This window comes from Meleagris gallopavo, chromosome 10, assembly GCF_905368555.1.
Source record: "Meleagris gallopavo chromosome 10, MGAL_WU_HG_1.1, whole genome shotgun sequence".
Classification (NCBI taxonomy): domain Eukaryota; kingdom Metazoa; phylum Chordata; class Aves; order Galliformes; family Phasianidae; genus Meleagris; species Meleagris gallopavo.
Genome location: NC_139413.1, coordinates 6,640,922 through 6,653,381, shown reverse-complemented (window position 1 = coordinate 6,653,381; position 12,460 = coordinate 6,640,922). Strand labels below are relative to the sequence as shown.

The 12,460-nt window shown below is 52.5% G+C and overlaps 1 protein-coding gene across 5 annotated transcripts in view; it reads right to left on the bottom strand.

The window, feature by feature from the left end:
• The window catches only part of NOS1AP (nitric oxide synthase 1 adaptor protein), a 31,290-nt gene extending 19,042 nt beyond the window's left edge, over positions 1-12,248 (bottom strand). The window contains exons 1-2 of one of the 5 annotated variants that reach the window (XM_085232106.1): positions 11,942-12,248; positions 6,145-6,216 (exon numbers count right to left, since the gene is read on the bottom strand). In XM_085232106.1, coding sequence (XP_085088232.1) covers positions 6,145-6,216; positions 11,942-12,046 — 177 coding nt within the window. In that variant the 5' untranslated portion in view covers positions 12,047-12,248. Of the gene's footprint in view, positions 1-5,113; positions 5,372-6,144; positions 6,217-11,941 lie in introns of those variants that run through there. The other 4 variants (XM_085232107.1, XM_085232110.1, XM_085232108.1 and 1 more) reach the window with 4 other exon arrangements.
• Positions 12,249-12,460: the final 212 nt, after the last annotated feature.

Genomic DNA, 12,460 nt, shown 5'->3' with positions numbered 1-12,460 from the left:
CATGGCCACAGGCACTGCATCCACTGCCCTGGGTGCAGGGAAAGGAGGAGAAAGCACACTGCATCTGTAGGGGATTCGCAGTGGAGGGACAGTGTGGAAGGCAGCGGGATGCCCCAGTACATGCTGTTCTTGTAGCAGAGCTCAGTCCAACTCTGCAGACACAACTCCAGCAACGAGCCATACCCATTTTAGTGTTTATCATCTCTTGCTAAAATAAGCAGCGGCAGCACATTCTTTGGAAACCCCATATCTGACTGGAATTTGTGGCATTTTTAATTAGCTGCTCATTAGTTCTTCCAAACTGCAGGAACACGTTGAAGACAGACAATGTGCCCAGTTGGGATAGAGCTGTGCTGAGGCCTGGGTTAAAACTGACGGGCGAGGGCTGGCAGCACAGCCTGCAAGGAGGAGACTGTGAGGAGGCCGTGAGGAGGCGGCCACGTGGGCGCCATCTTGGTGCAGACATGCAGTGAGATGCTGGAGATGGCTGACAGCAGGCAGTCCTCGGATCAAAGGCACCACAGGCACGGTGTGGTTTCTGCAGAGCAGGGCTGTGCTGGTTGGCATGTTTGAGAGCACTGGGCTGCCCTGAGCAGCTCTGCAGAAACTCAGCCTCATCCAGCTCGCCATGGGAAGAGTCAGGAAATGCCTGGCGAGCACCTTTCAAAGAGATTGGCACTCTGCTTCCTTACCAACATGCTTTCCAAGGCAGGCCCCGAGGCAACTGCTGGGTAGCATCTCTGGCACCACTGTAGTGTGCCCATCCCACCTCCACCTCGGCACTGGTGAAAAATGGGGCAACAAGAGGAACGTGCCCAGTGCTGCAGGGAGGTGTCGATGCAGGGAGCAGTCTGAGCACAGCAAGGTTTGCAGCCCAGGCTGTGACACAGGATTCATTCATTTGCCTGTTTTACTGCACCAAATTGCATAAAAAAGCTTGAGCAACTCCAGCGTGGAAAGCAGATGAGAACGGCCAGGCAGAAAAGCAATGACAAACCAAAAGGAAGCAGGCTGGTAATAATGTAACTAAATCAGCAATTACGAAATTCAGACAATTAATAAAGACTGAATAAGCAGTAGCATTAAATGCTTAGTGCATCAGAAGCAAGCCAGCCCTGTGGGTCTCATTAAATGGTAACGGTGCTCAACAACATTTCTGGTTTGTAACTGGACAAAAAAGGCAATTATTCATATCACACATTTGTTTCCTGGCTCCTATTCAGCAATAACTAATGCAGGTATTAAAAACCTTCCACTAAACTCTATGTTTAAAATCAGCAAGCCTGATTACCATCCTTCAGAGAGTTTTATAAAGAATTATAGACTCAGATCCTTGAAAAAACTCTGAGTTAACAAAGGTTTCAAGCTTTTGGGCTGTTAGAATGCAGTCAATGTGGGATTGAATGCAAACCAAAAGGATGGCAGCACAACTCTCCACAGCAATAATAGTCCTATGCAAAATGAGATCCTCAGCTATCCCAATAAAATTAGAGGTGTACCACACAAAGGCATCAGGCTGGCTGAGAAATTTAAAGAATATCTTTCAATTTCCATCTCTGCAAGCAATTTGACAAATGTTATCTAAAACAGCAGTACAGCCCAGCCCCGAGGGGGTGCAATCCACTAACCACTGGATTCCAGAGTGAAAGAACAATAGACAGAAAACTGACAGAAGCCACTGTTATCCAGTAAACCCCACAACAGTGAGAGGACAACGCTTATTTTTATGTGGGTCTGGAAGAAAACAGCATATTTGATATCCAGGTCAAGTGAACTTGGTGTCTATTCATTTCAGCTTGATTTTATATGGCAAAGTCTAAGCCGCTTCCCAAAGGAAAAGGAACAGAAACAGAATACAAAAGATGCAGAAATCTATAAAAAAAAATAGCTATCAGACATCAGTAAGTGTCATCCAGCAGAAAGGACAGCGAGCTGAGCTTCTACTGCCATGCTGCTGCTGCAATAAGGATAACAGGGTCCTAGGTGTGTGAAAAAGAATGTGCAGCCACACAGAAAGGTGAAATTATCTCACAGCATAGTGTTGTGGGAATCCCTACTGATATAACTGATGAAATATCACCTGTTTTATAACGCACTTGGATGAAGCATTAGGAAAGAGGTTAGAAGGAAGCAAAAAGAATATGCATCAGGCTCCCAGACTCAAGTAAGAGGGGCTGAACCACACTCCGTTTGTTCAGCTTGTCCAACAGCCCTGCTCTGCCTGGCACTGCCCAGAGCAGGTGTCTGCAGGGCTGCAGCTCCGTGCAGCAATACATAGGTGACACAGCAGGGAACATGCCAGCAGATTAAACGGAGCAGTTCTAGGCCTTTGAGGACCAGCAGAGAAGCACAAGAGCAGAAAGGATCATGCACAAGAGCAGCATTTGAAACATTGATTTTAGCTCGGATAAGCCTGACAAATCCCTTCCTCTTCCTAAGCCACAGTTTCTCATCCGTCAAACAGATATAAAGTAGTGCTTGATCCCGACCTCTTCCTCATGAGATTTTTTTGCTCTTTGTTTTGCTTTGCCCAACCTCTCCCTCCCCAGAGCCCTCACTTGCACAGCAGGAGCCAGGTAAGGCATCTCTGCCATGCAGACACCTGCACAGAGGTGGGGGCTGCCCACATCTGCTCTGCCCAGCTCCATGCTGTGCAGGCTTCAGCAGTCAGCACAAGGGAGCAGCCAGACCTAGCGCCCTCCCAGGGGCACAGAGCTGTCACCGTGGCAGTAAGCTGAAAGCCCTGGTTTATTCCGAAACCCACAGGAAAATTCCATGCTGCAGGAAACCAGAAGTAAATCTCAAAAGCAAAGCCATGGGTGCGATGAGTCATAGAAACTCCTGGGGATTGGAGCAATGGGACAAGCCCAGCTCTGCGCTGCGCCTGCTGGGAGACGCCAGGACAAGCTGAAGCCCCAAATCAACCCCATCTCGGCACATCCCTCTCAACCTTATTTTCTGCAGTGCTCCTGCAGCAGTTTTGGAATCTCTGAGATACAGAAAGCAGAATGATCTCACAGAGAAAATGAGACAGTTCTAAGAAGTCTAACATTAGGAACTTTTCTAATGCACAGGAAAGGTAAGAGTGAGCCTGGCCCAGCGAGCACCCAGGGATGTCATGTTATGTGACACAGAGCACAGCCTTTCCCCTCAGTGACTGCATATCAGTAGCAACACGGGATCAGCCAAAGCGGGTAGGGAGGGACAGACTAATGAAGCATCTCCAGCAAGTCCTCCAGCACCTTACCAAGGTCTCACCAAGAGAGCATGGTGCTGCTCCTTACCCAATACATGCAATCGCATCCTCACGAGTCATTCCACAAGCATGTGCCCAGCGGTGCCACCAGGGCAGGGTCTGAAGTAAGTGGGAGGTTGTTTCAGTGTAAAGCTAAGCGGTGCCAGGGAAAATCAGTAAGTTCACCTTTACCCTCTTTAATCCCATAAATGGCGATTGCTACAGATATCCCACCCGTTCCTCCCAGATCTAATAGAACTCAACCTTCTACATCTGGGATAACGATGGGAAGCTATTAGCTCTAATAGCTCACCCTGCTCCCAGTGCTGTGCTTTTCTCCCAGCCCCCGTTGAGCCCAAGCCCATCGCACATCCCCCACAGGACCTGCAGCCCACCCCAGACCGCTCCCTGTTACCGCACAGACTGCAGTGCTTGTGCTGCTCGCATTCTTTCCTCCCTTTTGTCAAGCAAGACATGATGAGTGGCCTAACGCTTAGAAACTCGCCGCGGTGCTAACAGGTATATCTCAGAAAGACGCTAATTAAATGAGCTGCAAATTACACTGTGGGCTCTGTGCAAATGAGTGGCCACACGCAGCAATTTTCTCACCAGTCCAACTGTGCATGTAGCTTTCAAAGGATGAAAAATTCTGCTCTCAGCAAGCTTGTTGAAATTCAGAAACTTTGCCAGTTTGCTAAAATAAAGCTCGGCTATGCAAAGCAGAAATCACACAAAATCAGATGTACCTGGCAGAGCAGGAGGTCTGGAGGAGTTAAGCTTTAAAATGCCTGAAATGCCTCCACTTTTTGAACCTGCTGGACACTTCCCAGCAACAGGCTTGCAGAAGACCTCCGCAGAAGCAATTTTTACAGTGCCTATATAAGATTTCATCCTTTCTGGAACCAGAGAAAACCTGGATTAAAGCCACATTCAGCAACCCATGCAGCAAAGAAGAGGAGAGGAAATTGTCTGGAATGACTGTGCCAGGTAACATGGCTGCACTGGAAACATGCCAGGAGCACCGGGCGGAAGGCATTTGTGTATGCTTACATCATGGCTGCATTAAAAACCCATACACTTCTGGTTGTGCTCAACCATCCTGGGAAAAAGAAAAGGAAAAAGAAGTGTGTTTGTATCTTGTTTGGCTATTTTCAACTCCAATCTTCTGCAACTCTGAGCCTATGTAGTTAGGACGGTGTTGTGATTGCTTCGAGTGCACAGGCCACCCTGTTTGGAGATGAGGAGGAAAAAGGGCTCAGCAGCAGATACATAAACCCAGCTGCTTGCCAGGAAAACTAGCCCTGGCCTCCTGTATTTATTGCTGCACATGTGGCCAAAGATCGTAGAATCTTGTGTTGGAAGGGACCTCAAAGATCACCCAGTTCCAACCCACTGCCAGGGTTGCCACCCATAGATCAGTCTCACCATCTGCACAGTTTCCCCATATAAAACCCCTCTTGATCCAGCTCCACAAAACAGACAGAGCCGAGCTCTCGGAGTGCATCTGGCTCCGCTGCACGGCTGCCTCTGCGGGGGAGCAGGGAGCACACAGGCAGCAGGAATGCCAGCAATGCGTGCTATGCGCGTCCGGCGTGCCCCCCAGGTCGGGGGACATCCCACCAGGATGCTGCAGCCCAGCCAGCCCCAGCAGTGCTCCCGTGTCCTCTGGCAGCGCATGGGGGCTCCCAGGGTGTCCTCCCCAGGGCGCCCGCTGCCGCACAGAGTGCCCATGGACTTCTGCACCAGTCCCTCTGGCACATCACACCTGCAAGCTCATGTCTTTCTGACAACTTGCATCTGTCCCACGTTATGCTGCACCAAGGCAGCTCGAGTGCATGTTTCAAACACATCATTCATCACAAGAAGTCATTATTTTACCTTAATCTGCATTCCTTCCATCATCCAGAGCTTCATCTACACATTATTTAGGCTGTGCTTAAGTTTGTTCATATAGGTCAACAAGAGATGCTTTGTTTTGTTCTTAAACATGGGGGGATTACTGAAGTTCTCAAAGTTGTTCTCTCTGTGCCTGTCCTCTCATGCTGATGTAGAGCTGTGAAACTTTGGGGCTGAGCTGCTGATTTCAGAGGCTGGATCCCAGGTGTCGTTTCCCAGGACAATGGTGGTCCCAGGGAACTTGAAGGAAGGAAGAGAAAACAGCTGCCCATGAGCCTTGCAGAGCTCCCGATGGTGTAAGACATCCTCAACCCAGCTCAGAACCAAGGTGAGCAAACCTAACGCCAAATAAACACCTCCCAGCCACTGGGCAGGCAGGGCAATGTGCAGGAGCGCATGCAGGAAAAGCCCATGGGCTATTTACATACCAAAATTTGAAACTAAAAATCTGTGCCACGATGCCAGACCCCTCTGAGAGAGGCTGGAGACTTCCCAGCCACACATTCTGCAGGAGGGGAGCAGAGGAAGAGCTGCTCCGGTGGCTGCTGGCCAAGCATTATGTGACTGAAGAGCCCAGCATCCTGGTTGTCCCTATTTTGGGAACCCTGATGACTTCAGAGCCAGCTGACATCCCCTGATCTGCTCGCCACCAAGTGAGCCTGCTGCTGGCTGGCCTGCAGCTCACCCATGTGCTGCTGGTCACTTGAACTCAGAGCTTCCATTTGCACATAGCCATTTACAGGGCACGGACCTGCTGGCATCCAGCATCCAAAATGTCACACTCTTAGGCCAGCAGGAGAAAACAAACGTACCTCTCCTACAAGCCATATGCTGCTGCTTTGGAACCGGAAAGAACACCAGCACCCCTCTGATTGTACTGGTGCCAGCGATGCACCCTGCACCAGGCACTCATCTCAGTGCGGGAGCAGGGGAAGATTGCAGCTGTGGGAAGAGGAGGGCTGTGACCCTCACCTCAAGGGGAAGGAAGGAAGGAGCTCAGTTGTAGCACTCACCCGGATCCGCCGCATGGCTGTCACGATCTCCACCCTGCTGTTTGGCCGTGGTACATCCAGGCTGCCTATGTACTGCATGGAGAGAAACAGCGGGTTAGCCCTATTTGCATGTCACTGACAGCTCTGGAACCTCACAGCCTCACATTGCCCTGCTGCACCCACGCACAGCCCAGCATTTTACCCACCATACCCAAAGTGCTTCAAGCAACGGCTCTCGTCCCACCCTCCCAGCCCTCTCCCTCCCCACAAAGAGCAGTTGCCCTAAATTTCCCAGCCTTGCTTTCTGTCTGCCCCTGCCCTGCAGCATGGCTTGCAGACAGCGGTCACATTTCCCCTCCTGTGTCACTTTTGCTTCTTCAGCCGGTCCTCATGTGAGCATCCTTTCTGTTTCACAGAATAAGAGGCTTTCTTATAGGAAAACCCTATAATAGCTTGAATGACTAAAATGGGGCAGTCCTTTGTACGCTGCACATGGTTCAGAAGCCTGTTGGATGCTGCAGAGCTCAAGTTTCCTACCATAGAAAGGGAAACAAGGATCTATACCCATTGTCTCATTCTTCACAGCATTCCCACTTGCAAGAAAGAGCCAGATTAATCTCATTAATTAATCAAGATGAAGAAGTGTGAACTGTACAAAACCCTGAGTTTTGCCCCCAACCAGCACCAGCACGCTTTACCCCTACCACTGCTGCACAGAGCCCACCTGGGTGCAGAGCACAACAAGCTCTCCTCAGCACGTGCTGAGCCCACCTTCAGCCCTGCATGGATCCTGTGGGCAGGCAGATGGTGACAGTGCAGGACCTGGCAGCTGATGCCATGAGGACACGCAAAGAGAGGGGATATAAAAATAAACATCAAACAGCTGGCTTGCTCATCATGTGCCGTGGCAGTGCAGGACAGCCTTATGCAACCAGGAATTAAGCCCCGCGATGCAGCCACAGGCAGAGGCAGCACTCGCTTTCTAAACCCCAGCAGCTAAAGCCTGACTGCAAAAGTAGCAATTACAGCCCCTAAACAGATTCTTCCCATCCAGAATCAAGGGTTTATGTTTTATTATGAGAGGTATCTTTGCCATGAATTTACTTCCCTTTTTTATATGAAGCCTGGAGAGCATCAGTAGGAACTCTTGGCCACCAAACAACCCCATAGGGTGCACTTTGCTCAAAACCAGAGCATCCTGCCCACATCCCACACCCTGCTGCTGGCAGCAAGGACCTCAAGCCCACAGCACCTCAGCACATGGCTCACAGCCCTGAATCCATCCACCTCTCCTTCACTCTGGAAACAGACAAAGCCTTGCAGTGTGATGAGTATCCCCCAAAAAACGCAGCCGGAGAGGTCAGCCTTCCAGTGTGAAGGAGTGAGGATGGCGTGAGAAAGCATGGTGCTTATCAGCACCCCCAGCCCTCCTACCCGCAGCTCTCAGCTTTGCTTGAGGAAGAGGTGTGGGAACATCCAGAGCTGCTGCTGGGAGCAGGGCCGCCCTGTGCAGCCTCCCCATCCCCCGGGAGGACAGGCAGCATGCCCACGGGCCCTTGCCAGCTCAGAGAAATACCAGCTCTCCCCAGGCAGGAGGAAAATAAACACAAGAAATCTGGGAAATGCATTTTGCAATGTTTGCACAAATTATTTAGCTTCTGTATTTTCTTGGTGTTTTTTCATTTCCTTGAGGTTGTTTATTGCTCTCCTGCCCCCTCAGAAGCAAATTCCCTTGAGAAGGTGATCTGCCTGAAAACACAGGGATGCCTCCCAGGCGGTGTCCGTGGGACCAGGAAAGCCTTCATGAAGAGCAAGCATGTCAGCACCCCGCAGCCCAGCATCGTGCAAAGGTCAGGGCTGAATCATCCCGCTGGGAAAGCCCAAAGCAGCCTCCTGGAGCCTCGCCAGCCCCAAGAGCTGCCCTGAGATAAGAAGCCAGCAGCGGGGGCAGAGCTGCTGGTGTGGGAGCTGGAGGCGGCACCAGTCCCAAATCCTGCCTGGGTTCCCCAGCTACTGTGCTAGCTCCCATGAGAAGCAGGACAGCATTTTTCTGCTTTGCTCCCTGCACTGTTGCACTGCCATAGACACTGTAGCATGGGAGCGAAAAGTCAAGCCAGAGATTGCACCAGGTGTCAGGGCAGGCAAGGGGAAGCACACCCCAAAGCATGGGGCAGCACAATGGGAAAACCCATGGCTGTGATTCCATCATTGCTGCCTGTAGATGGGTCTGTGGGAGCCCTTGTCTTGCTGGAACTGCTTTCCCAGAGCAGCCCAGGGGGACACATCCCACCCCCTGTTGTTCCCTGTAAGGGCTTGCTCACAACCAGCAGGGCAGAACTGAGCTGGCAGGAATGGAAAAGTTGATGTGCCAGCTGACTTCAATGGAAAAGCCTCTTCTTCCCAGCCCTGGCCAGTCATGTGCCCAGGAGCCTGCAGCCTGCCAGTCCGCATCAACTGGGGACAGGGCTGGTGGGACAGCATTGTGCCAGAAGGCGGTGAACACACTATACTGTCTCCTTCAAAAAGACCCAGAGGAGAGGTTTGGGAACTCTTTTATCACTGGCAAAGAGGAAGCAGTGCCAGGCTCTGGGAGGATGAACTCCCAATAGGATGGGAAACCACTGCCTGTGCTCCATCCTTGTGCACACACTGCGCTCCGAGTTCTGCTGCACAGCCACAGAGCCGCCCCAGGGCCCCTCTCTGCAGCTCTGCCAAGTCCCGGCAGAGAGTTTTGCTGGGAGCACCAGCGAGCAGCCTCCAAACTGACTTAACAAGTATGGCAAAAATATGCCACTGCTGCAGAGGAGAACTTCTGTGGTGCTCGGCAAGGTTATTTATAGCCTGCAGCGAGCAATCCCGCGCTGCAGCTTTGCTCCTGGTGAGCAGACCTTGCTGAGCGCGCCGTGTTCAAGAGCTGCCAGCACCAACACCCCCAAGCACTGCTGCCAAACCTCTCCCAGGCACCTGGAGGTATAAGCTTCGAGCAAACTGCTTCCAACTCCCAGCACTGCCCGGCCGCCAACAAGCAGAGGATGGAGAAATGCCTACAAAGGCAGCCTGCAGCAGGGCACAGAGATGGATGGCCCAGGTTGGAGGTGCCTGCATCTCTCCTGCTTCAAACTCTGACATTTGCTGGCACTGGCACAGGCCTGTGAGGGGCAGGCAGGCAAGTCTGCCTGGATCTGGCAGGATCCGCAGGAAGGAACACACTGGATCCGAGCAAAGTCTCTTCCATGTCCCGTCTCCAAACATAGACAGTGGCAGATGCTCGGTTCATTCTCAGTTTCCCACGCACGAAAGTGGAGAAAAGTACTGACAAACATGACAGAAAATGCACGGTTGCCAAGATCCTCTAAGGGGAGTATAAAATTTTAAAAAAAGCCCACCCAAATCCCCACACCAACCTGCAGCCAACAACAGCAGCAATCCTCCAACCAACCCGCATTTATCTGCTCACAGGCCTGCTGGCAGGGCACGTCCTGGTGGCTCTGCATGGGCACCCCAGGCATCTCTTTCTCCAACACCTGAGCTGCCCTTGGATTTCATCCCCCAGTTTTCTCTTTGGGAAAACAAAGCAGGCTCATGTGCCCTTCAGCCTGCTCCAACTGGAGGAGCCGTGATGGGAAGAGGTGGACAGAAGGTGTCTTTATTCTTTAAATACCCATCTATTTAAACAGGAAACCATTGCACAAGTGGGGATTCATGCCAGCTCCCCTGCGACACACTGCAGCTCGCAGCTCTTTCATCCAAGCGCTTCAGCACACCCAAGAGGCCCAGCTCTTGATTTAATCCAACAGTTCTGACCACAATGGGCAGAAAGTGAAGCCAGCTCCTCCAATTCCCACCAGCTTGATCGAGGCACTTCAAAGATGCGGAGACTTTCAGTGCCAAGAAAGGTGGCCAGCAAAAACAGATCAAAAAGTGAACAGCATTACTACTCCCTGAGAAGATGGAGCATGATTCTCCAGTTACTGGGTTTATCTCCAGACAATGGATTACCGTAAGGCTTGGAGAGTGCCCTGCTTGGAGAGCATCCCTATGCCAGAGTTTGTGGCTGCAAACAGCCCTGGTGGCAGAACCCTCAGCAGAACCTCATGCGCTCATCATCCCGTGCTTGGAAAGGGCCAAATCTGGACATCCCAACTGCAACAAGAACAAAGGTGGTGGGCATGGGACCAACACTGGGTATCAGGGAGAAGTGGAGGAGGAGCAAGGCGCAGCTGAAGGCAGAGGCCAGGCTGCTCGCAATGCCCCGTAGCTCCCAGGGCTGCCCCAGCACACAAAAACACAGGATTATTCCTGCCAAGGGCTGGCAGGGATGGATTTCTCCTTTTGGTGTTGCTCTGCTCCAAATCCAAGCCTCCCATTTCCCCACCCAGTGGGACGCGTGCTCTGCACCTCTCTCCAATGAGAGCTGTGTGAGTTTCAGTGCTCAAGATTCATGGGGATAAAAGGAACTAAAGGAGTGTAAGCATTTAATTAATCTCCACCAATCTAATAAAAGGATGGAGTAATTGCCTAAGCCATCTGCATTCTGCATCTGGCATCGGGAGCTGCTGGAGAAATACACAAATTCAAGAGCAGGGCTTCATGCAGCTCGTGCTTGGCATGAATGTGTGCCACAGGATACAAAATAAGAGAAAGAGGAGCTAACAAAGACTCACACGCACCGCCCCAGAACCCCACAGAGAAGAGACGAGCAGCGAGCAGACCACGGGCAATAAAGCCACATCCTCCTCTTCACCCCAAGCCCCTGCTCCCACCCTGCCTAAGCCAGACAGGGAAGGGGCAGAGCAGCCAAGACCTACAAAGTGATTGAAAAGGGAGCTGCTGTGCAGCAGGTGCTGGCAATAACACTGCAACCAGCTGCAGTAACCCAGGAGAAATGGATGAAAAACCCAGACATTCCCAGGAGCAGTTCCAAAGCAGGTTGTAAGTTTGCTCCATAGACAACTGCACCGTGCTGCTCTCTGCAGACCCTGCCAGCTGGGAGCACAGGGAACACGCAGCCCCCGTGCCCAGCAGCAGGACATGGGGTTGTCCTCAAGGCACCATGCAGAACTGGATGCCAGGGCTCAGATCTGTCCCCTGCCAGCACCTCTGGGCAATGGGATACAAGGGATGGGTGCTGCTCAGAAACTCTTCTAGACTGGTTTTTTTCCAGTCCAGACTCACTGGAATAGCTCATTGATGTGACAACTGCAACTCCATGAATAGCCATGGAGACAGTGATTTAATGTCTTTGCTTTCCAAATTCCATTGCTATCTTCCCCCAGCTACCTGCCCGTGGCTGGGCAAAGCAGACAAATGCTCAGCTCTCTTGGGCTGCAAGCACCAGAGCCGTGGGACACCACAATGCAGTACGAGCCTGAGATGTCCCAGAATAAAAAAAAACCACCAGAGCTTCCTGCCAAACACACTGGCGAGGATGATTTATATTTGCAAGGGGAAACAGCAAGTGTTTGCTTGGGACCAGCGCTGACCTCTCCCAGAGCTCAGCACATGGCACGCAGTCCCTCCACCTCTTCACCGCAAGCTCTTTGTATTGGGGAGAGCCGGGGTAAGGGGCTCCCGACCCCACCTGCACCCCAGGGCCGATGCTCCTATGTGATGCTAAGGAAGGGTGAAGGAGCAGGGTCACAGCCTGACCCACCCGGCCAGCTTCTACCCCTTTTGGGATGGTCGGAAAGACTCACTCAACTCTCGGCAGCCGAGTCTGGGGGAAAGGGCTCCCAGGGGCAAGCGGAGAAACAAAAAAAGAAAATCACGGGAGAGCTGGGGAACGGGGAGCACCGGGGGACGCGCGCTCGCTGCCCACCTTGGCCTCGAAGCAGATGCCGTGCTGGAAAGCGTCCTCGTTGTGCAAGGGGATGCGGAGGTCGTGCCGGTCGTCCACCAGGTTGTACTTGGACTTGGCGGGCATGGCGGCCCCGCGGTGGCCGGGCAGCCCCGCAGCGCGCCCGGCGCCGCCGCCGCCGCGCAACCTCCGCCCCGCACCGCCGGCCGCCCCCGGGGCGGGATCGCGCCGCCGCGCAGCGCCGAGGAAGGGAGGAGCGGGGGGCGCGGAGCGCGGCGCAGCCCCGCTGCCCCGGGGAGGGAGGGGCCGGGAGGATTTCAAAAAAATAAATAATTGAATCAAAATAAAAAAAGCACCCGAAAGGGGAGCTGACGGAGGCACCGCTGACACCTAGTGCGCGGCCCCGGCTCTGCACCCCAGCGCTGCGGAGGGCTCAAGGAAAAGGATTTTTATAAGGGTGGAGAGCACGGGAGCTCCCCAGGTAGGGAGCTGTGCCCTGGGATGCTGAGTGGGGGTGCTTGGAGCTACCCTGAACCCTGG